The sequence below is a fragment of the Poecilia latipinna genome, unplaced genomic scaffold (assembly GCF_001443285.1).
Source record: "Poecilia latipinna isolate Pla-1442-1.1 unplaced genomic scaffold, P_latipinna-1.0 Scaffold873, whole genome shotgun sequence".
Lineage (NCBI taxonomy): Eukaryota > Metazoa > Chordata > Actinopteri > Cyprinodontiformes > Poeciliidae > Poecilia > Poecilia latipinna.
The window spans coordinates 99,678-125,182 of NW_015113489.1; the positions used below are offsets into that span (position 1 = coordinate 99,678).

The window sequence follows — 25,505 nt, forward strand, 5'->3', positions numbered from 1 at the left end:
ACTTTTGATCTGGGTGTGCATACTTCCACTACATATTGTAGGTTTTAGGCCAGAGAACATCTTGTAATGTTTTAACAATTTTGACAACTTGTGTCAAGCATATTTAACATTTAATAAACATACGATATATCTCAAATTGTTTGACTGGACTCAGATATCCATATGTTCTCAGATGCAATAGGACACTATTGTTTTTATTTAAGGGATAGAGAATGTTTTCCTCACAGCTTTGCAAGCAGAGAAGATACTGTAAGCTGTTTTAATTAGCTTAGGAAAGAAAAATGTTTTTTGAAGTTCCAAAAGAAGCTCTGGAAAAAATTAAGAAACCACTGAACATTTTTTTTCTCTTATCAGCAGATGTATGTGTGTGACAGTCACTGCATTCCAGTGTGAATCCATCACCCATCACTAAATGCTTAAAGAAGACTGGTTAGTTGAATCCAAAAGCAATGTGAAAGACTGGTGGAGAGCAAGCCGAGGTGCATGAGAGCTGTGAAAGAAGAGCAGGATTATTCCAACAAATGCTAATTTCTGAAGTCCTCCTAAGCTTAAACACTTGTTTCATGTTCTGTAAAGATATTTATGCGTTTGCTTTATTGGAGGTTTATAACAATTTTTTGACATTTTGTCATTTTCTGCAAATAAACGCTCTAAAAGTCAATAGTTCATTTGGATTTTGAGAGAAATATTCTTGGAAGTTCATTAAATTAAACAACTGCCTTTATTTTACTCAGTTATATATTTTTTTTTACAAATGTTAAGATTAGTCGTCTAATTTTTTCCTAAAGTTGTATATTTTTAAGACTCTTATTGTGAAGACTTTAAGGAAGTTGTAGTTTCTCTGCTGTCTTCATCTAATAGAATAAATAAAAAAAATAAAAACTCGCCTTATTGTTTTTGGCTGTCCTGTGAATAAGCTGCACCATATGCTCTAATGAATCTGATCAGCTGATAAGAGTTAGACAAATCAGACTGAAGAGCGCAAACATATGGTTGAATGTCAACTTACCTTTATCATTGGCATCTAGGTATCTAGAAGCTGCTGCAGGCTTTTTGTTTCCTTCTCTAGGTAGTGAAGATGAAACCATGTTCAAAAAGTCTTTGTTGTGCCGTTACTAAGTCCAGACTCTCTTGGCTCTGCATTCTATGACGTCAATTAAACAGGGGAGTGACAACACAGATTGCAACTGGAAGTACGTAAATATTATGAATATTTACAGTATTTTAATATTAATATTAAAATAAACGTGTAATATTAACACATTTTACCAATATTTTTTGGTTTAGTTCGATTGCTGAGCTGGCTTGTTGTAGACGATGCCATTATCACTCAACTGTCTGTTTTCCCTGCAATCAGGTGTGGTTATACCATCCACTGCTATCAGCTTGTGGTGTCGTATGATTTGCATCCTACTTGTCATTCATAGGTTATTGTTTAAGTGAAACCAGCTCCATTTTATACAAAGAGTCTAAATGTTGCTGTGGTGTATATTACTCTCCATATAAGCTCCTTTGAGTTAAAATAAGATGGCAGACATGTAGACGAACATCTCGCCGTACTGTAAAATCAAGGGCATGCCGCCGTTTTTACCTTTTTCCAAGCAAAACACACAGTAAGCCCCTCCCCCTCAGCAAGGAAGTTTCCCTGCAGAGCCTGTTTAGGCGACTCCACCCACCTTGAATACAATAAGAGTGGGCACCAACCTGTTATGGAGTGAAAATGTGTACGATGACGGGACCTGGCCTGTAACAGCCTCCATGTGGCTGGAAGTGCATGTCCAGGCAGCTGCCTCATGGCCCTCACAGACTGTGGGAGCCTGGATAAATGTGTGTTAGCTCTGGGCCAAGGAACAATCCTAACCCATGTCTCTGTGTTTCTTTTTTCAGTCCGCTGCAGTCTCAGATGGAGGTGAGTACATGAGCCTTTTAAACATTTAACACCGTCCAGAATGCTTTCTTATTATATTTTGAATCTCAGCAGTGAACGTACAACTGGGTTATGATGAATGACCAACTTTAGAGTATCATGTTTAGCCACTTAAACATTTCTGTACTAACAGGAATAAATTTTACCTGTAGATGTCTTTCTGTGTATTTTGCTGCTAAACTTCTTGTTGTTTCTAAAGTCATTTGAGTCCTTTTAGTGTGCTGGGAACTTCCTTGTTTTTCCTGTTGCCATTTTTCCCTCTCAGTCCTGTAGTTTCTAAAGAATACTGGTTTTTCCAAACTGACTAGAGGCGTGAGTGCTCGCTGTTGTTCCTAAGCGTTTCAGATCAAATCTACAAGTGAGTTTATATCATTTGGGTTCATATCAAAACTGATCAAATTCAGTGGTACTCTACATCTTAAATAGTAAAAAAAAAAAAAAAAAAAAACAGTAGTTCTGTTTTTTGTTTTTTTAGGGGACAATCTGGTTTAACCTGCTCAGCTCCTTCCCCACCTCTGTCTGCTCTGCAACAGCTGCAATCAATGCCGAGTGTCATATGTGTCACCACATTAACTGTGCGGAGACATCCAGCAAAAAGTTGTACATAAGACACTGATTGAGAGCTTAGTTGCTCCTTTCCAGCAGAAGACAAAATTCACTTTTATGATGGTTTTGTGAGATTATTTCAGAAACAAGCCCATTTGTTGTGTTTAGTTGAACTCTGAAAGGATGCTGGTGCTTTTGCGTTCCTCGCAATATAGCGATTTCACCCTTTAGCTATTTCAAACCTGTGGTGGAAAATTTGCACTTTTAGTAGTTTAACATCGAACTTTTCCAAGTACAAATGGGAGCCATCTGCCACAGGACGTTTTGCACCAGGCAGTATTAATTTGGATTTGCCACGGGAATGTTTTATGCTCACTTTGAACTATCCATAGTACTTTACTACATTCTGCTCATAGAGAAACCAAAGGAAATTTGGTCAGAGGATTTCTATAAATAATGTCCACCAAGAGGAGGTCACTCTAGGTTATTTTGCTTTTAATTGGTCATATTTAATTAGAGTCATCTGGCCTAAATAAAGATCAGAAGCTCAACTAATGGGAAAAGTTAAAAATAAAGTCTTTGGAAAATTACACAGAATGCAATTCGATTATACATGAACAATGACATGTTGGCCTTTTCATGATTTTTCATCCCCGAGATATATCATAATCAGACTAACACAAATGTAATATGTGCTCCTAATGCTTTCTGCATTGACACTTAAAACTACCAAGAAAATTGAGGTGGTATAGATTTGTTCTCTTTATTCAGGTGTGAAATTGTAGAAGGACGGAAACCAAATGACGCTTGGGTTTTGAATTTACCACTCTACAAATGGATGTACTTGATCCAGGGCCAACATTTCTGAAGCTATGTTGCGTCACAACATGTTTTTCTTGCCAAGTTGTTGCATGTTGCAATGAATTAGCATGTGGATACATTCTGATGGGATTTTATCGCCCCAGAAATTTACATATAAGGCTTAACTGAGGCCAGATGGAAGATAAAAGATGTAAGAAGTGGCAGACAAAAGGTTTTTAAGCAGTTTGTTGTTGACGCTCAGTTTTAATGTAGAAAAGTTTATGATCTTATTTACTCTGTAACTAAGACCAGTGAATCACTCTTTTGTGATTTATGAGCAAAGTTAAACCCGTTCTGTGCTCGTGTGTGAGACGTAAACAGCATAAAGATTGTAACGTTTATGGAAAAATAAACTATTTTCTTTAACATCAATTGGTGTGTTCTTTAAATTTACACAGAGAAAAACACTGAGTTTTTAGCTTGCATTACCATCATCAAGCTAAAGAAAGCTGTAAAAAAAAAAATCCAAAGAAGGGGTTACAACCTGAGCAACAATGTCTGAAATAATTAGCAGCATTTGTTTCTTTCTTGAAATTTATTCCAACAGACATTGTCAATGTATTAACAGCAGAAAGTAGTTATTAAACCTTTTATTATTTGTAAAATTAAAAAGTAAATATTATTTTGTGCTTGGTGTAAATATATTTAGAAATACAGTCTATAGACATTCACCACCATTCAGTCCTTGCTAGTATTTCTTCCTTACAAAATGCTTTCACACCTTGGGATGTGTGCTCTGTGTTGATGAGATCTAAATTGAGTTTGTGGTTGTTGTTTTTTACACCACTTGGTACTCTAGTCGTCATTAATGCTCTTCAACAGTAACATGCTATATATGTGCAGAATCAGCACAGTAGAGCTGAGCTTAGTATTTGATTGTCTTTATTGTAAATCTTTCCTGTTATGTCTGTAGTTTCTGCTATGAATCTTCTAAACATTTTTGAAGGTTAAGCATAGCATGGGCTCTTTGATTCATCAAAAAGTGTAAATGGCAGCTTTTTATCCTGTGTGTGCGTGTAGTAGTAGTGTTGGGGTTCAGGCTTCATTAGTCTCAGTAGAGGCCTTCCTTTAACGAGCCTTTCATCAATGCCGCGCTTCAAGTGTGTGTGTTTCTGTGACGTGAGTTTGTGTTTGTGCTTTAGTGTCCCCTCCCTCGTCTCTGAATTATTTACCACCTCGAGGCCGGCGTGCACTTGGATCACTTACCTGGCTGGAAGCTAGTGCCTGTGTGTTAGTGTGCATGCAGGTGTGTGTGTGTGCATGTGTGGGTGTGTGTGTGTGTGTGTGTGCGTGCCTTCTGCGACCCAACTCTCTCTGTGGTTCCTCAGGTTGTCGTCCAGGTTGCTAACCAACGGCAGCGCCTCTTTCTGGACCTTTTTCTCTTTCCCCCCTCTCTCCAGTTTCTTCCTCCCTGTGATGTCAGCTGTTTGTGCCCTTTATTGGACTATTTGTTCAGGCTGAAGTGTTTGAGGTTTTGAGGCGGGGGGGTGGGGGAGAGTGATAGGGCCCCTGATAGGGTGATTATGGATGTAGGGGCTTGGTTACCCCAAAGGATTCGATACTTGCCCCGCTGGCACCACACAGGCTCCTACCAGCTCTACCCAGGTGAGAAAATCGCAGGAGTTTTCATAGATTGTTTTCCAGCTGGAGGAAAATGTAGAGCGCAAGAAGGAGCAATAAAACTTACTGAATGGTGGAGACTGTGGAATCGAATATCTTAGTTACTATACTGACTGAGGTTTAAGAGGAATCTTAATGCTGCAGCTGATGATAAAATATTGCAATTTTTTTTTCACTTAATGTGTGCTGCACAGTTAGCATTTTGGCTAATCACTTCATTTATTACAAAAGAAAACCATTTAATGTTGCACTATTAAAAGTGTAGACAGTAATTTAAGACAGGAAAATGTTTATTTACCTTTTGTGTGCTGACTTTACCTACTTTCCTGTCTGTTAAGCAGAGCTAGCTTAAATTCTGGATTTAAGAAATATGCTACACAATTTCTCCTATGAGTCTCATGGCAAAAAAACATATGTTGCTAAAGTTTTCGTGCCTCTTGAATTATTTTACAATTTTTCAAATTACATTCACAAAATGTAATGGAATGTTTCTTTGGGGATTTTATGTGATAGACCAAAGCAAAGCAGTGTGGATTTGAAAGAAACCGATAGGTAAAAGAAGGTGCTCTGCTAAGACGATTTTGAAATTGAACTCTTTTTACCAACATGCAAAACTCTGAGTGGTGAAAAAATAACTTTGGAAATATTAGCTGCTGGGTGAGATCAGCCTAATATCATGCTTTTGTGAGAAACAAACAAACGCGATTCAATAACATAATTATAACCTGCTGCATAAAGCCGCTGCTTACTGTATTTTTAGTTAGATTTTTTTGAGGGAACTTTGTTTTATCCATCTGTCTCTGTGATAAGTGCAGTGGGGTCTGTGATGCTGAACAGAGCGCTTGGTTTAGACAGCACAGACAGGTTTACACAGATTAATGTCTTCTCCTTATATACAGTGATAAAGCTTCATTAATATTTAGCAGAAGCCTCAGGAGTTTATTTTTAATCTGCCCTTGAAGAGAACTTTGCTGTGAAATGTGTGGATAAAAACATTTCGTTTTGTTGCAAACAATTTTAAAGATCCGGTGTGAAAACTGTCACTGATAAATAATAATAATCAATTAAAAAAGAAAAAGTAAGAAATGAAGCGCAAAAGCAGAAGTCACATTGAAAGTGTCCACCGATCGCCCAGATTGGAGGTTTTTAATCAGAGAGGACTTTAGCAGTGGGTACAATCCTCCTCTTTCACATTTTTTATTTTTTTTTATATTTATTTACAGCATCTGCGTTGTTCAGGGCACCTGACTGCCGCTGTCCTCCCTGTGGCTGTTCTCCCTTTTGGTTTTATCTCAACATAGCAGGCCACTTTCTGTTAGTCTGGCCTGCAGCTCATTGCTGGTTATTCTCAGCTCCCCTCCTCGCCTTCTGATCAGAGCTAAACGGTAGGAACATGGGCACAACGCGGCGGAGTGGTGGGAAACACAAGCAATTCTTGGATTGCCCAAGACTCTCCCAAGAATAATAAAGCATGGATTGATTCAGAAAGCCTATTAGATTTGAATATTACGAGTGTTTTCAGAATTACGACTTTTTTTGAGAAACAGTCAGCTTTATTGGCCAGGACTGTGGGCACTCATGAGGTTCAAGTGCCCACAGCATATAGACATTAAGTATAAATAAACCGGTTATAAACCGCATATAAAGAGTTATTAAAGTTTTTGTGAATAATACAAGTAGCTCGGTTTTAACTAATTGGACTTCTAGGTTTTCTAGAGCTGTATCTAGAGAAACCCAGGAGCAGAAGATGGTCTCCCAGGGCAGGTTTCTACCTGTGCTTTAAAACTGACAGGGGAAACATTGGTGCCTAATGAGTTCCAGTGCGACTGCGCTGCTTTCAGCACAATCACAGCGGACTCCACTGAAATTCCCTCCGGAGTCCGTCACTACACCCAGATTTCGGGCCTCATCGCTGGTTTCCAGCTGTAAAAGCTGAAGCTGTGTGCTGTTCCTCTTCAGGTCCGAAGATAATAACCTGTATATTGTTTCTGTTGACCTGGAGAAAGTTACGGCACATCCACGCATTGATTTATGTGTCATATGTCTTGTCTTCTAATAGAAGATAGTGTTACAATACTGATGTAACTTTATATTTATAAAAATTAATTCAGATCTCATCTTGTTTTGCAGTTGATGCAAAAAGAGTTTAAAAAAAAAAGCATGTAAATAATTGCAAACAAAATCATCTTGCAATCAAAAAGTTGCAGTTTTAGCCACAGGGTGTGATTAAAAGTACTATTCGGGTTCAGCACTTTTACCATTATCATTTATCGATTCTGATTTCCCATTTCACAAACGTCTGACTTGCCAATTCAAATTTCAATAAAATCAAATTTTTTTATCCCAACGGTTTGGTTGGCATAGCAGATTTGAAACTTAACAGAAAATTTAAGAAACTACAGCAACTTAGTAGAGAAAGTCGCTTTGCAATTTGAAACGTGTGGGTTTGATTCCAGCTTCCACATGTCGATATGCCCCCAGGTAACCCCAAGTAGATCTGTGTATCTATCTGTGTGTGAATGTGTGGCTGGGTGAATGTGGCTCAACAGTAAAGTTCTTTGTGTGGTGTAACTAGAAAAGCACTGCATATAAATCTACTCCATTTACTACTTAATAAATTATACCATTATCCCTGTTTATGCAAGAAAGAAAAAAAAACATTTAGTTCTTCTTTTCAATTCACAGTAGTCTATTCCGCATTTAATTAATGCAAAGGAAAAATCTGATTCCCCAATAACAGACTTGTCAATGACTGATCATTGATAACTGACCGAGTCAAAACTGTCCGAACGCAACCTTTGGCGGGCTGATTTGCACGTCACTAAATTTGAGTGGTTCCAGCCTTTAAGAACTCAAGGATTTAATGTTGCGTGTGGATTTGTTTTCGTAAACAGAGCTGAACAGCGTGGAGCTGCAGGGCTGCAGCAGCGACAACAGTCTGAACAGCAATGCCAGCCTGCCCAGCGTCCAGAGTCACCGGCGCCACACCGAGAGGAGGGTGGCCAGCTGGGCCGTCTGCTTCGAGCGGCTGCTGCAGGACCCTGTAGGAGTCCGCTACTTTTCGGTAAAATGACACCGCCTGAACGTGGCTCACCAGCAGATGCTGTGAACAAGCAGATTCTAAATGTGTTTGTCAGCCGTTATTTCAAAGGTTTCACGATACCGCTTAGTCTAACGAGATTCCCAGAAGCTTTAGGGAGAGAATCAAGCCCACAGCATCACAGATCTTCCACCGTACCTAAAAGTGGGCGGCAAGCCTGTTTTTGTTAAAAAAAAAGTTGAATTCAGTCTTTATCTGACCTGAACATATAACTCCAGTTGAAGTCCAAGTAGAATTAGGAAACTCCACATATTTTGATGGTAGGATATGAAAGTGGGCTAACATTTAGCGACCCTGAGATGCCTCTCTTTGCTTCATCTCTCTAATGTGAGAGAGGTTTTCTTTTAACGTCTTTACCAGCTTCCTTCCTCTGCTTGGTGACAAGATAAACATGAGTCCTCATCCAACTTAGTGACCAGTGACTAAAGTGGATCTCTGGACTTCTCTGTTTGGTTCTATTTATTTGAAATGGTTTGTTAGATGTACTAAAATTTGGTAACCATTAAATTTTTTTTATAGATATGTTTATAATTTTTTTGTTTAAGAACAACAATACAACACAAACCAAAATCTCAGCAGTGCAGTCCAAAGGAGAGGAAAAAGGGAAAGAAAATATAGAGGGCATACATATTTTCATCATTTTATAGTCAAAGTCTAAGAATTTGTAAATGCTCAAGACAGGATGGTGGACATGTGGTCATCAGCATAGTCCAAAAAGGGCTTCCATATGCATGCAAAGATGTCAGTCTTTGGATATTTTCCAAAATAAGCTTCTTCCACCCAGAAATAGAAGGAGACTTTTTGGAAATCCATTGCAACAAAGTATTCTCTCAAGCACAGAAGATTAGGATATCGTACAACTTACTCTTGTTTTGATTTTGAATATGTTTACTTGGTAGACCAAGGAGAAGAGACACTATCACATTTAAAAAAAAAAAAACATTAAAAGCATTTTTTTCCTAAAATGGCATTAATTTCCCCTTTTCATAAATATCGACAATGTTATTTTATTTGCATAGCAGATTTAATCAACTGAACCATTCAAAGTGCTTTGTGTGATTAAAAAGAGAGAAAAAAAACAACAAGCAAGAAACAATAAATTGATATTCAAATTAAATGTAGGATTCCCAACATTTTAGGAGTTTTTAAACATTTTCGCCAGCTTGCTTCAGAAATTTGTATATATTTGTATAAATTTGTATATATTAGCTATATTTACAGTGCTTCTGCTACTGTAAATATAACTCTATTAAATTATTACAACACAGTTTTGCTCAGTATTATACTCAGCTGTGTGGCAATATAGGGTGAATCATATCACACAGATTCTGCTTTTACTTTTTACAGAACAAATGCGTCTTTCAACTTTTTCTACGTGTTTCTGATTAAGACCTATGCATGAATTTGTCTGATTGTGTGTGTTTTTTTTTTTCCGTCTTCCAGTTTTTAATCCATATTTCATCTATTTTCTGCAGGAGTTCCTAAAGAAGGAGTTCAGTGAGGAGAACATCCTGTTCTGGCAGGCCTGTGAATTCTTCAGCCATGTTTCCGAGAACGACAACAAGCAGGTAACATACCTTATTTGATTAATACTTTTAGCACACACTTGCATCCATTTGAATCCCTCCTGTATTTTCTAATTTTTATTTTTTATTTTTTTAGCTCTCGCAGCGTGCCAGAGAGATCTACAACAGCTTCCTTTCCAGTAAAGCAACAACGCCAGTCAACATCGACAGTCAAGCCCAGCTTGCTGACGATATCCTCAACGCACCAAAACCGGACATGTTCAAGGAGCAGCAGCTGCAGGTACGGAGACATGTTTTTATAAAGGCTTCTGCTACAGTTTTGACCTTTCACATGCAAAAAAAAAAGAAAAAAAAAAAGAGCCATTTCCTGTTAGACTAATTTATTATTCTTCTTAAAAGTGAATCAAAACATAACTCCTTTGAAAATGCTCTCTGGACACAGTGTCAAGTGCTCACACAACACAAGGCCAGTCATTCATCTTTGCCTGCTGTCGAGCAACACCGACCTGAATGGCTCCTTACACATGCATGTTGTCGACGGGGCACAGCGTCTGAAAAGCCCTATTGATTTCAGCTGTGAAGCTCAGATGTTCAAACTCTGATAAGGAAGTCACAAGGCCTGAAGGATATCCTCACTATCATGCTTTTTTTTTTTTTTTTTTTTTACATATTAGACACCCACACATTTTCTGTTCAATAACTACACACACACACACAAATCGGAAAGCCTTATGGTAACCTTGCCAGAATATCTTGGGATTGATGTTAAATCCATGATTGCATCACAGTCTTCCGTTTTCTTGACCTTTCATTTCAGAAGCTAAACATTTGATCTTATATTTTCAATCACAAATAAGATGTAGATAGGTTGATTACTTTTATACCTCTTGAGGTTTTTCATGTTTTGTCATGTTAAACCACAAGCTCTATGGGGATTTTATGTGACAGACCAACACAAATGATTGTAAATGGAGAACGGATACATGGCTTTTAAAGTTATGATACAAATCCATATCTAAAAAATGAGGTATGCATGTTTTTTTATCTTCTGAGTTACTGTTTTCCAGAACCATATATTGTTAGATTTTCAGCTGCGTCACACAGCTGGTCTTATGGAGTTCCTCTCTAGCAATTTTATCACACTGCAGTGCTTAGATACATTGTAGCTCTGGTTATATATTTAGAGTATTTGTCTTGCTGGACATATTTCATGGCCTTCACAATGCTGTTTCTTCCGTAACAAACTCCTGAGATCTTCACAGAACAACTGGAATCATATTAGATTAATTTACACAGATTATAGTTCACAGGTTGAACGAGATTTTTAAAAAAATCAAATCAAGAGGTACTGGAAACAAAAGCATGTCACACTTTTCATATTTTCTTTTTTTTTTGTTAAAAAAAAGTTATTTGCACAAGGATTAAAAATACTTTTTCTAAGACACCAATTATGTTATGTAAAGTTGTCTATGTTGTGTTCCCAGGTATTTGCAGCTTGGCCAGCTCCTCCTAAATAAAGTTAGTCTGAAGCAGCAAATCTTAAAGACTTTTCCCATAAAGATGGGGATTAGACATAAGTCAAGCTTGCTTTGTTTTTTCCAAGAGAACGCGTTCCAAGAGCAGCTTAAAGGTTTCATCATTTGGTTTAACTTCACTTTTATTTTTTTCATTTTCCGCTTCAAAATACCATACAGATTGTCTGAGTAGTTTTGCTCACCTCTTGTTTTTTTTTGGATTTTTGCACATATTTCTTTCCTGTTCTAATGTTCATGGATTGCTCATTTTTTCATCATCGTCTGCGTTGCCTTTTTTTTATTTTTTTATAATCTAACCTCCCTAAATCTTTTCCCTCCCGACTCCATTAGATCTTTAACCTGATGAAGTTTGACAGCTACACGCGATTCCTCAAGTCTCGGCTGTACCAGGAGTGCATGCTGGCTGAGGTGGAGGGTAGACCGCTTCCTGACCCCTATCACATCCCCAGCAGCCCAACGTCAAAGCACAGCACCACCGGCTCCGACCGCTCCAACCTCTCCACTCCCAAGAAGGTGAGCCAGCAGAAATCCTTGCGTCTTGACTCAAATGGAAAAAGAGCATGCCTTTTTGGATTAATACCCTGGATGTTCATGTTTATGAGTGGAAACGGCTTAAGTTTGCAGCTTTAAATAACAAAAAATTGTGTCCACATTTGTTTGTGTGCCTATCGGCTCCTCCACTCATCGCTGTGTTTCTTACAGGAGGACAAGAAGACCAAATCAGGGCGGTCTCTGAACGAAGACAGTCGGGATGACTCAGGAGACCGGAGGAAGGGCATGTTTTTCTCGTGGTCCCGAAACAGGAGCTTTGGCAAAGGCCCCAAAAAGCGAGAGCTGGCTGATTTTAATTACAGTCAGTCCATTTTCCTTTCTTCATTTCATAACTTCTGTCTGCTGGAGAGTTTGTTTCGAAACAAGAAATGATAAAGTGATCATGCATTGAAAATTAGAAAATTTAGTCTTGGTGTTAAGACGCTCGATTGATGACGGATAAATAATCTGTTTTTTTGTACTTGTGTTTTTTTTTTCTGTTCCTAAAAACAACCAATTTGCATCTGCGGTGCTGCTAAGATGTTATCTGATGAAGCATTTAATTTGAATCTAGTCAGGAGGCACTCTTACACTCAGCATGTGTTTGCTCATGATGCTTCTCATCAAATTTTTTTTTTGCTTGTTTGTGTATTTTCAGGCACCAACGGTCGTCGGGAGTCCCAGGGTTCGCTGTCCTCAGGAGCCAGTCTGGAACTGGGGACGTCAGGTTCGGGGAAGAATGAGGTCAGTCTGATGGGAGTCATCTTGATCTAATCAGTTTGCTAATAATTGGTTCATGGAAGCTTCTTTTTGCATGAAGCAGCTTTTAATGTCAGTGTTCCCTTTAAAAGGAAGACTTAATGGCAGATTTTTGTGAATTTTGATACAGATTTTAACATATTCTAATTTCTAGTTAGGAACTAGGAAGTATACTTTTTGAGTTTCCCTGCATGAGCTGCATTACATTTTTATAGTAGTAGAATAGGTGACACCACATGTCACTGTGGAACATGGTTTTATTGACATTTTAAAGCAAAGGCAAAATGATTATAAAGTTTAGCTCCTTATTTTAGCGTTTAGCTCATTTAGCATCACTAGCATTACCAAAACCGCTGTATTCCCAATGGTCTCTATAGATCCTTAACTCAGAAATTTCCAGAAGGCTGCCAGCGATCCTAAATCTAGCATGTTCTGTGACAGAGGAAAAGGCATAAGATTGAGGGATTTTGCTGTAGTCATATCAGCCTTCTTGTTATCCTCTCAAAATCTTGCACTCTAACTCTTTTGCACACCGAGCAAAATGCAGACTAAAATGTCCGCACATGAAAGTACTCTTTAGATAGTTTCTCGTGTCTCTCTGTTTCACCTAACGTCGTTATGAATGCTCTGCTGATGCTAAAAAAAAATACATAATTTTGAGTTCTATATTTGCTCAGTAAGAACTTCTCACATGTAAATGGCCTTTAGTGTCGATTACAGTGCATTCTCTGAATAATGAGAGTTTCTGACCGGCAGGTCAAACTGTAAATCAGCCAGTTGTGGTCATCTGCAGAACTATCGGTGCATCTCTACTTTTGCTACTTTTACCGATTTTCTCAAGTTTCTGTAACATTTTGATACAAAATTTGTTTCTGTGGCCATCTGTGCAGCAGATGGTAAACAGTCATAGAGAAGTGGCAGGATGCATGTAAGGCAAACAGAACACACCCTCACCCAACATGGAGTGAGGGTGATGTTAGCATGATGTTATTGCCTATTGTGAGGCTTCCATCAGCAATCATAAACTCACTAGCGTTCTCCAGTAAATCGTGTCGCTGTTTTCCCGTTCTCCGTTCTTTGCCTTCATCAAATCAGTTGACATTTCATCGTATACCGAACAGCATTAAACAGAACGGGACAATATTCCTCTGCGATTCATAAAACATACGGTCAGAATTGATTAATTTAAAAATGTTAATCATAAATAACAAAAACAGGAGCTCATCATTCTGAATGCTTGAGGCAGAAAGTTGTGTAACTGTCTGCTTCTGCTCCTGGCACCGTTTGTCTGGCAGCAGAGGTTCAGAAGGTTAATGTGATCCAGAGCCTGGTTCCTGTCGCAGCTCTGAGATTCTGCACAGCGGGGAAACTGGCCTTCTCGGTTCCCCTCACTGTCCTCTGCAGGACACCCTTATTAGTAAATTATTTCATATAAATTTTCTGCATTCTTAGTTTATTTCTTCAAATTTCTGTGTTTGTGTCTTTGAACAAAGACAGAAGGAGAGAATAAAGATGTCAGAAGATGATTACATTGATGATGATTAACTGTTTACATTTAATTTGATTTTAACATATTGTTCTCATCTATTGGTGGATGTGCTTTTTATTATAGGTTTATCTGGTTATTTCTGTTTGTGAAGTAAGATATTAATTTATTTGTACTCCAATCTCCATCTTAGGAGAGATTGGACCTATTCATAACCTATTCAGAGATCATCGTTAGTAGAAAACGCTCATCAACAGCACACACTGGTATAATCTTGTTACAGTTTCTCTCTTCATCAGGACCACTTTTGATGTCCTTAAAAATATTTTTGTCAAATTTAATTTCTGAGTCACAAGCAGGAGGTTAGGAAGATGATGAAGCACAAATTACCCAAATAAGATCAACCTCCTTTCCTTTTCTAGCATGACGTTTCCCGTGGCGCCGTATCAGAACGAGGAGGAGGCAGCGCCCCCTTGAGGCAGTGTAACATTAGCTTGCCAGATGGCTCGTGTTGCCCGGTGCCGCTTCGGCCCGGCATGTCCATCAGAGACCTGCTGCAGGGCCTTTGTGACAAACTCTGCATCAACCTGGCAGCAATAGACCTTTTCCTTGTCGGAGGAGAGAAGGTAAACCTCTGTGTGTGTCTGAGCTTTTGTGATTATGAGTAGATCTGAGTTGGTGTCCTCCAGCTGTATTTCTCTGTATTTTATTCATATAAATAACTAATTATTTACTTTGCTTTTTTTTAACTTTATTTTTATTACTCTGATACATATTTATATCATAGGAATGAGCAGCTACCTCAATATATGACTATTTCCTGTCTTTTTTTTTTTCTCAGCCTCTTGTTTTGGACCAAGACTGTATGACCCTCAGCTCCCGAGACCTGAGATTAGAAAAACGCACTCTGTTCAGGTACAAAACACGTCAACAGTAGAGATGAACATGGGACTGCAGACCACGGCTCACACAAAAATATGATTTATTGTCTTTGTATTCCTCTGCCAGGCTTGACTTGGTCCCCATCAACCGCTCTGTGGGTCTGAAGGCTAAGCCAACTAAACCAGTCACTGAGGTCTTGAGGCCTGTTGTGGCCAAATATGGGCTGCACCTCTCTGACTTAGTGGCACGTATAGTAAGTACAGTATTTTCCTTAGGCTGAAGGCAGATGCTGTAATCTACAGTGCCTTTCAAACATATTCATACCTGTTCAATTTATGCACATTTTATAAAATAATAAACACAAATCTCAGTCTGTTTCATTGAGATTTTTAGCATTTATTTATGTTTGACTGCCCTTTAATCTAACACCATTAAAAAGCTCCAGTGGAACCCTGTGTGTGGTGTAAGTTAAGTATTCTGTGGAGGTTCCAGAGGTTTGTTGGAGAATATTAATGAACAAACAGCATCATGGAGACCAAGTAAGACTCCAGATAGGTCAGGGATAGCAATGGCCAACAAAACATGGCCATTCAACAAAACTGGTGAGCTGTGCAGAGAGTGGATCATTCAGAGAAGAAGACCTATTATAACTCTCGAGGAGCTATAGAGATTCACAACTCGGGATTGGAAGAATCGAGAGAATCCTCCACAAATCTGACCTTTATAGAAGTTTTGCTAGAAGAAACCCAAGAGATGTCCAGTTTGAAACAAGACATGTAGAAGAGACAAGAAAGATTTGCCAGAATGTGGTTTGAGATTAACACTGAATTTTTGACCTTTATGCAAAACGCTGTGAGTGGCGAAAGGATAACAGTGGACATCATCCTAAATATGCCATCCAGAGGTTTACCTTCACACAGGATAACAGCAAACATACAGTCAGAGCTACAGTGTACCGATACTAAACCCAATAAGTAATGTTTACAATAACTTTCCAAGCAATTTGACCTAACCTTGGGCATTTTGCATTTAAAAAATGGACAAATGTTTTAGTCTTTAGTTGTGAGAAGCTTGTGCAGTCATACATCTTGTGCTGAAATTGCAGCAAAAGTTGGTTCTACAACTCACAAGGGATAACGACACATGCAAGCCTCAGTTTTTCATTTTTTTAAATAGCCAATACAAACCTCTTTTAAAATGTCTTCCTGTGATGCAGAGCGGCGAGTCGGAACCTTTAGATCTCGGGCTTCCTATTTCCAACCTGGATGGTTTGCGAGTTGTGTTAGACACTGAAGAAAACGCCATGGGAAAAGGTGAAAAAAACACAGACACACATCGTACCCATTCTTCTTCTGTTTGCTGGTTTGTAATTGAATTGAAGTTTTGTTTCCTCACACAGACAAAATCAAAGCAGCTCAGAGTCACCTTCCGGCCTCTGCGAGCAGGAACCAGTCAGCAACAGTGAGCTCTCCTCCGTCCTTTCGTTTCAAGTTTTCTTCCCGTTCCTGAATGTTCTGTAACCCTCTGAACGTCTCCACTGCCTGGTTGATAATGTCACGCTCTACTAAGTGTCCCTCCTGCTGTCTTCAGTCACCCATGTCTGTTTGCTGTGTGTTAAACATGCTCACAGGTGTGTTTTGCTGTGGTGCAAAAGGAGCTGCATCACTCTGTTGAGGTTCCCTAATGTTCTTTTAATGTGGTCTGCCTGTGGCTGGATGCATCATCAACTTTCCTCTCTGGTTTTTCCTTTTTTTCCCCCCTGTAACAACGCCAACTTTTGCTGGGTGCCGGGATCTTCAGCAATGTGTCGTAGTGGTGGTGGAGGAGCTTGTAGTTCGCTGTAGAGACTTTCTTTTCACTGTCCTCATTACCTTCAGTAAATCCCAGGATCTGTTTTGAGAAACAGATTGTTTCCCTTCACTGTTAGTTGCAGTAGTGCAGCTTTAAGTAGTGGATAGTTTGCCCCTCTGGCGTTTTGCTCTGTGAGCCTTTCACGTTGATGATGCCGAGCACACAAAGCGGCCATTGTAGCTGTCTCAGTGGAGCATCCTAGGACACGTTTTTACTGAATTTATTTTCCATACACTGCCTGGCCAAAATGAAAGGCAGCACCTGCGTTTAGCTGAACCAACAGGTAAAAATCCTTCATCTGGCAAAAGACTGCAGAGGCTGCTATGTTCAGTTAGCAGCAAGTGTTGAATGTTGTTGCGAGCAAATTCCACATCCTGAAAAATATGTTTTTCACAATCAAAAACTCAAATTGTCAGTGTGCATCAAGCAAACAACAAACTTACAAGACCGCTGCAAACAGATTTGGATAAAGGACAAGCCAATGCATTATTTAGAAACATGAGTATGTAGTGTTTAAATGTTGATAGAAAGAGGCCTGCAGCGTTTAATATGTTTTATTTCCTATTTTCATAAAATTATCCCTCTAAGAAATCAAAAAAGGTCAAATATATTCTACACCAATGAATCCTGACCTGTGTTTCTGGAAGGCCATGACTTAGAATAAAAAGGGTTTTAGGGTAACATTTTATTGGTTTGACTCAGCTTTTTTATACTTTGTATGCATTTCAAAAATGTCATACATCAGCAACAGATAATTTGCCGCTTAAATCTTGATAGAAAGATCAGTTAGTTACAGAGATATAAAATGTCAAATCCGAAAGAAGAAGGTAGTTTGACATTAAGATCTGAAACTCTAAGGTGTGATTTTTGTAGACTAATTGAGAAAACATTGATTTAAAAAAAAGTACATTTCAAGAGGAGCAGGAATTGATCATTTTTGTTCTGCATTCCTGTTATCAGGTGAAAGTCATGCTCTCTCTCCTGCAGTCTGAATGAACTGCACCGTGTCTGAACATAGTTTGCTTTCAGCTTCTTACATCTGTGCTTCATCTGACTTTAGTTATTCAGAGCTTAAGGATATTGAACATAGCTCATTTTTAGTTTTCTGGAAACACTAGCAGGAAGACTTGGTAGCAGTTTTGATAAGCCAAAAGTTTCCAGTTTTGCAGTTTCCAGCTGATCTTCGACAGTCTTGACCAATCAAGCTGAAAAGTGGCTAATTTCTGGTCAGCAGTCGATTTCTTGACGCATGTCTGTTTTGGAGTCAGACGCTCTGGAAGCTAAAACAATGCCACAGCAGATTCTCAAAATATAAACAACGCAAGAATAGGAAGCTGTTTTTGGCCAGGTGGTGTATATTCCACTGTCTCTGAAATAGAGCAAGTCAAATGTTTATTTCTTATAAACATTTCCGTGACATTCTCAAAAATCATCCCCAGTCAGTTAAACTTGTGTCTCCCGCTCACCGTCAAATTGTCAAAATTTATGACCCTCTTCACCATCAGCACCACTGGCTCCCACCTGTTGTCATTGCTTCCTCCAAATCGTGCACCGCTGTGACTCACCAGGGCTCTAATGCCCCACTCCGCTCTTCGTGTGGCCCCCAGGGGGACGACAGGCCAACAAGGAAAGGCGGTTCAGCCCATCCTCATGGGGAAAATGGCAAGGCTGGGCCCGGCCCTGGCACAAGCAGCCAGCCCCTACCCAACCACTCTGTCTCTCTGCATAAGGCTCCGGGGAAAAGAAAGCAGAAAAAGATTAATATAGACGAAGCTGAAGGTAAAATCTGAACAACCTCCCTTTTCTGTTGTTTCTGTGGCTGTGTTCACACTAACCCTTCGGGCTGCCTGCAGGACTGCACAAACACCCAATGCTTTAAAGCTAGCTACATGTAGCACAGTCCAATCTTTGCTTGTACCGAATATAGCCCTGACGTGTCTAAAAGATTAATACTTACGCTGCATGCTTCTGCATTACAAAACCAAGTTTTCTGAGATGTTCTGGATGTGCACGATTAAGCGTGGGAACCTTTTTCATGTATTTCTGTTTTTGTGCGCGTCGCTCTGTGCGTGCTGCAGAGTTCTTCGACCTCATATCCAAAGCTCAGAGCAACCGAGCCGACGACCAGCGAGGCCTGCTGAACAAGAGCGACCTTCAGCTGCCGGACTTCCTGCGCCTCACGCCAACCAGCCCGACGACGCCTGCTCCCCTCAACGCCGAGCCCATCTGCTCCACCCCGAATTCCCGTAACACCGACAACGGCGGCTTCCCCAGCAGCAGCCACCGGGGCAACAAGGGAAACGGCAACCACAGGGGCGGCGTGGTCAGTGGCTCGTACCTGCTCAGTGCGAGCCATCAGTCGCAGAGCTTGGACTCGGCGCTGGGCGCAGAGTGCGGAGGTGGCAGAAAAACCAGACCGCCCCCTCCGTTTCCAGCCACCGTCTCCCCCATCCAGTCAACCCGACCCAGCGCGCAGGGTCTCCTCCAGGACTCGGCCAGGGGGGAGTCGATCCAGATGCTGGAGGAGGACGCCCTGTCAGATTTAACTCTTGTGGGAGAAGGAGATATTAACAGCCCCAGCCTCAACTACATCACTCCCTCCTCCCTGTCGAGTAAACCCCTCCCCCGGCCTCAACACGAAGCACAGGACGGTCGGCCTTGCTCAGGTACCTCCCCGGTGTGAACTCTTAAGACCGCTGAACCTGCTCCTCTCCCTTCACCTGGCTGTTAGTGGGACCGGTGACCCACTGGAGTCAGTCTGAAGTTACTTCAGTCGCCGCTACTCACACGTGGCAGAAAATGCATCTGAATCTCCTCCTTTCCTGCCACTAAAATAGTTTTCAGTTTCTTAGACGCTAATTAGAAGTTTTATTCCAGGACTGTCTAAAAATACACACAACAAGTGTGAAAGATCAGGATCATAGGGCTTCATTGCAAACAGTAGAGATTAGATTTTATTTAGACATCAGTGAGTCTGCTAATGTGAGGTGTTCAAAGGCCTGTCACAATAACAAATTTTGTTTGGACGATAAATTGTCCAAGAAATTATTGCGATAAACGATAATATTGTTGTTTAGATGCAACTAATAATAATAATTCCAGTTTGCCTTTCTTAAAATGAACATTTTTTTTGTTTTTTGTTTTTTTTTATGGAACTTTTTACACTGGAACTGGAAGATGTTTTTAATACTCAAAATAAAACACAACAATCTAAAACAATTTTTTTTAAATTGATAAAAACCTCAAACAACATAAAACCATAAATAAAATGGATTATGAAAATCTCTGTAAACAAAACTGTCCTTCAAGAAGCGCAAATCATCCGAACGGATTTATCATAATAATTACTTATTGCGACAGGCTTAGGTGTGCACTACTTTGTGGCCAGCAATCCACTTTTAGAATAATGAAATGTGTCAAAAATACAAAGAGAGGAAAATGGATGCATTGAGCATGGACAAATTGTTCCCCTGGGATTTCCTTGTGTGGTGTGTATCTGTGTGGACTTTTTCAACAGACTTGCTGTGGATTATGTTTGCTTTGAGACATAAGACTGAGGGTGAGCTTGGTATGAACCTGTGCCGAATTCACTCCTCCAGTCCCTAAATGTACAGAATCTTAACAATGCACTTTAGCCAATTGTAAACAAGACTTTATTTGTCAGAGTGTAATTTTTTTTTTTTTTTCCGTTACTCTTCTTTACATTAACTTCTCATGTCTGTTTCATTCTATACGTGACTAAGCAGCCATAGTTTTAGAAAATCATTACTTCGGTCATAGAGATGCATTGATACAAATGTTGGGGCTAGTTTCCAATCCTCCGGTTTTTTTAAAACTTTGACCTGCCGATGTGATTGTATCCAATTCCAAATTCTCTTTAAGAGTTGCTACTTAAAACTGACATTGATAATGTTTTACTCTACACTTTCTGCACAGAGCAGTCCTTATTAGGCACTGGAGACCACTGATACATTACTTCTAATGTATATTGCTGATGTACATTACTGTTGGTATATGTCGTTGACAAAGATCACCATCTCTATGTGAGATGGGTAAAATCGGATTTTGCTATCTTTAAAACAAAAACCTGTTTTAGCATCTTAAATTAGCATTAGCATGGCGAGCATTGTTAAAATCCCAGTCTTCAAGTTCATTCCCCAGAGTAGCTCTGTAGCTTAAGTCTACTATTTTCCAAAATAACCTGTATTGTAAGTTCTAAAGAACACAACAGAGTAACTTCGCTTTAGCCTTCCTTTTATCTGCTGAAAGCGTTTCTCTTTTTTGCTCTTTTGCGTCTGGAACCACGAAGATTTCTCGACATGTTGTAGAATTTTTTTTCCCCTCTCAAATATCTTCTTAGGGCGTTGCGTGCGTGGTGCAGTGGTTTGAGCGAGTGCTCCGCGTACAGAGGCTACTAACCTCGATGCGGCTGCCCCGAGCTCGAGTCCCATCCTCTGCACCTTTGCCACATGTCTCTTCACCCTTTCCTCAGCCCTTATCTGTTGGCTTACTTTCAAATAAAGGCCACTTCTTAAATGTATTTTCCTTGAGTTTTGGTAATCATCTCTCTGAAATTCAACATGGCTAACTTTGAGTCTTCTACACTCAGTAGCAACTTCCATATTATGGAGAGTTAATATCACTGAAAAATGGTAGCACTAATATATCATCAAGATTGATTGATTGGAACAAGATTTTATTATTTATTTTTCCAGCTGATCAAACCTAAACTTGACCCTGGTCACCAACCACTGGCTCGGTGCATCTCTACTCAATAGCCACTAGAAACCAAACACCAGGAAGGATCTGAAAAACTCTTAGATAGTACCACAGTTTTAAAGAGATCATATAGTTTTTGACTTAATGTAACAACTGGCTGGTCTGACTCAGTAAAGACAGAGGCTTCACTACCTTTATATACAGTACATGCGTTTTTAAAGCCATTTCCATCATTGTTCTCTTACCTCAGGCATTTCGACTGTATCGCATGTGCTTACGTGTGCAATTTTGCTCATTGATCATGTGACTTTTAATAATGTGCACTGGCTGTAAACAAGCAGATTTTCTTTTTCTTCTTATTGATCGACCATCTCTTTTTCAGATTAGAAAGCTTTGAGCTGTGTTTTATGCAAGCTTCTATCTGGACTCATTTCGTCTGAATTTTTTAACTTTACTGTATAAATCCATTAATTTATGCATCATGTTGTTTTCATTGTTACCACCGGTTGAAAGTATTAATTTGTATATAGTTCCCTGAAAACCACCATGTTGCATTCTGAAATGGTGTTGCAGCCATGCTGTCTCATTAGGAATCGGTTCAGCTGAGTTGACTTTGCGCTCTGTAAATAGTTCAAATAAATGTTTCCCACGTTTTACTCTCTCTGTATCCTCATGTGACCAACCTTCTGTCCTTTTCTGGTTTTCAGGAATATGTTCCCACTTTTTCTTTTAAGCACTGTGCCTCCTCTGTATGAAATTTTATTCCGTAGCTGTTTACAAAACAAACTAACAAAAATAGATAGTAAGCAGGGGGTGATTTATAGTCTGGAATTAATTTGTTTATTCAAAAGAAATGATACAATTTTTTTTATTGATTTCCTACAAAAGCTCAAGTCACTCAAAGCAAAAAAGCAAGCTTTTCCCATTATATTCAGTTCTCAGTAAAAAAGGGTACAATTACACACATGGTGCACATAATTAAGATTATTTAGCAATTTGAAGGAAGTTTACTGTGTTTAAATCTTGAGATTTAGTTTGGTGCTCCTGACCGTTGGAATGAGAATCAATCCCAAAGAAAGATTTGATGAGCTGCCTTAGCATCTTGAAGGACGATTGTTGCAGCTTCTGGGTCTGCTAAAGGATTCAAAGAGGTTTTGTATAATTCAAAACCACTCATGACCCCATGTGGAAAAAAGTCTACATGAAAAACATGTACAAGTCTGGCTGTCTAAGCAAGCCGATCCTAAAAGCAGACCGCAAGATGCTAAAAGAAGTCACCTAAAATATCATCACAGTTTGTACAGCAGGCCCTTGCTGATGTTGCTATGAAAGTGTGTTCCTCTGCAGAGACTGCGTAATTTCACTCTTCACAGTAGTCTAAAACTGAACAGAGGAAATGTTTGGTGTAAACCAGATACAGCATTTCAGGACAAGAACAACATCGTAACTGTGAAGCATGGAGAGAAATCGGTCTCGATTTTAGTGCAGATGAGTAGCTTCGACTTTCCATTCATCAGATGGGGGACAGAGTAACGAACCTCCGTCATTATGGTTGGTATAACAACACAGGGGCTTTCAGAGGTTGCTGAAATGTACAAGGTCAAAACATAATCCATCCATCCATCCATCCATCCATTTTCTGAACACCCTTGTCCCTCAGTGGGGTCGGGAGGGGTGCTGGTGCCTATCTCCAGCTAACGTTCCGGGCGAGAGGCGGGGTACATCCTGGACAGGTCGCCAGTCTGTCGCAGCAAAACATAATCCATGTTTGTTTTAAGTTTGTCATATTTATAACTCAGAAACATGAGGCCAAATCACCTGTAACCCTGCAATCTGCACTCATTACAAAAAGATGTGAGGAAGAAGTTATTTTTACAGGCTACCTGCAGTAGAAATCAACAGCATATCTTTAATATGGATTAAATTGCTTTATTGCTTTTATTTATATCATTAAAACCTTTTGGTTATATAAAGCAGGGTCATTAAAAAGAGGTGAAAGCTAAGTTCTTTGTGTTTGGCCCTAAAATGTTGAGTTAATTTTAACAAATAAAGGTTATGATGGTTAATTATTGCTACTGTTAAGAGGGAAACCAAAATAAAGCGCACAGTATATCTTAAATATATATATATATATATTTTTTTTTTCACACAGATTTTTATATTTCTATCTCTTTTGGTACGCTCTTCACAGGTTGCCTGTCCATGACAACACCAAGACGTGAAACACAGGAACACACAACCATGTCTGCACACACTCATACCAAAGGGCAAATTAGTGAGACAAATTAACACAACAGTCTTGTTTTTAGACTGTGGGAGGAAGCTGGAGAACCTGGGGGGAGCCCATACCTCCACATGGAAAACGTGCCAAGCCCATGCAGAAAGACCCCAGGCTGGGACCCTCTTGCTGCAAAGCAGCAGTACTACCACTGTTTAGTTGTGCCTGGCCATAAACATTATTTTATCAATCTAAAAACTCGTTACAGGTTCTTGAGTTTAAATTCTTCAGCAGTCTTTGACCGCTAACCGTTTTCTCCATCGCTTTAGCATTGTCTCTCTTTGATATTCCTCTCCTGTCTTTCTTGCCTCTTGTGTGTTTGTCTGAGTTTTGTCTTTCAGCCACAAAAGCTTTTCAGGACCGGGTCATTAGCCATGCAGGGCTTCCTCTCTGCTCAGTGTCTGGTGTAGCAACCGTTGTCATGCCCGAGCCTTTGGTCGTCGGCTACCAGACATAAAGTTTGCTCCCGCTTCCCACCACACACACACACACACACACGCTCGCGGCCATGGAAGGAGACCGTCCACGTCTGCTTGCATCACTTGCATCACATGATGTCCTGATTCTGCTGCTTTTTTCCGTTAGCATAATTCCCCATTGCTGATCGTTTCTTTTTGTTTCCCGTAGGACAAACATGTGAGAACCGCTGCAACTGACTTCATTCAACCAGTTCTGAAAATTGAGCAGAACGGGCACATCGAAATTTGTTTCCTCCTTTATGATATGAATCAGGTTTAGCATTTCGAAGGTGAATGTGCTGGAACCTTCCGGCAGAACATTTTGTACAAATACCACCGGCCTTATTGGGTTCCAACTAATTAATTTACAAATCAAAAACACTTTGTATTTTATGTCCTGAGAGTATGATTCTAACACTTATTGAACAGTTTGTGCACTGGTTTTATTATAAATAAATTAGATGTCAAGAGTGAGACAGAGTCATGTGAAAAAATGTAAATCCTATTAAATATTTTATTCTTCAGGTGTTCAGATACCAATCTCTAATTTTGGTTTATGTCTGGAAAATAGACTGCAGCCACAAACGACATAAATTAAGATTGTTTTACTCACTAAACGAAAGATATCAACAAAAATGTATTTTCTAGCCAGTGAAGATGAAAGTTAGGACACACAATCCCCTTCAAAGGGTCGAGATCAGCATTTAGAGCCAGTTCACCCCATTTGGCTGTAGTACGTCAGTGGGATCTACATAATATTACAGAAATATCCCTATAAAACACCTCAAATTAAGTTATTAAATAAAAAAGTGCTATATATCATACGTTTTCCAGTTGTAAAACTTAAAGAAAATTTTTGCAAACCACAAAAATTGAGAAAACAATGAGTTTATTAAGCCTCACTCTATCCGCCAGTAGATGGCAGCAGTCTGTACAGAGATAAACACTAACAAGCACTATCGCACTGTCTGTCCCTTGATAGTGGAGCCAAGAACCAGCATGGGAATATCTGTCATGTCCAATTAGTTTCTTACTGCCTTCCAGCTCTCTTTTTGTGGTCTGGTTGTGTGTGTGCGTGTGTGTATTTGTCTTTTACTGTATCCCTGGCGTTTTAACACTTGGCTAAAGGCTTGATATTTATGGACATATTTGACTTTAATATCTCACCTAAAGATCCGGCGAGCTGTGTGTTTCTCTCTGATGTTTGCTCGTGTTTGCAGTGGCCTCTCTCTTCCCTGTTTGTGTGTATTTAAAGCGTCCTCTTCATCCTCAGGTAAAGACAGAGCTGGGTGGAGAGGGAGGGAGAAGGGCGGTGGTGGAGGTGGAGGTGGGTTGAAAACGACAAGCAGACGGACAGCGTCTTTGAACCCCATCCCTTCCTCCCCGCCTTCGCCTCCTCCACGTCCCCCTCTTCGCTCTCGTCGCA

At 39.7% G+C, this 25,505-nt stretch overlaps 1 protein-coding gene across 5 annotated transcripts in view; it reads left to right on the forward strand.

The window, feature by feature from the left end:
* The window catches only part of rgs12b (regulator of G protein signaling 12b), a 62,399-nt gene extending 42,873 nt beyond the window's left edge, over positions 1-19,526 (forward strand). For 3 of the 5 annotated variants that reach the window (XM_015048289.1, XM_015048290.1, XM_015048291.1), the window contains exons 6-19: positions 1,888-1,909; positions 7,849-8,018; positions 9,530-9,622; positions 9,717-9,860; positions 11,446-11,628; positions 11,818-11,968; positions 12,305-12,390; positions 14,314-14,517; positions 14,733-14,806; positions 14,900-15,026; positions 15,990-16,086; positions 16,173-16,234; positions 18,130-18,403; positions 18,703-19,526. In XM_015048289.1, coding sequence (XP_014903775.1) covers positions 1,888-1,909; positions 7,849-8,018; positions 9,530-9,622; positions 9,717-9,860; positions 11,446-11,628; positions 11,818-11,968; positions 12,305-12,390; positions 14,314-14,517; positions 14,733-14,806; positions 14,900-15,026; positions 15,990-16,086; positions 16,173-16,234; positions 18,130-18,403; positions 18,703-19,307 — 2,292 coding nt within the window. In that variant the 3' untranslated portion in view covers positions 19,308-19,526. The remainder of the gene's footprint in view (positions 1-1,887; positions 1,910-7,848; positions 8,019-9,529; positions 9,623-9,716; positions 9,861-11,445; positions 11,629-11,817; positions 11,969-12,304; positions 12,391-14,313; positions 14,518-14,732; positions 14,807-14,899; positions 15,027-15,989; positions 16,087-16,172; positions 16,235-18,129; positions 18,404-18,702) is intronic. The other 2 variants (XM_015048292.1, XM_015048293.1) reach the window with 2 other exon arrangements.
* Positions 19,527-25,505: the final 5,979 nt, after the last annotated feature.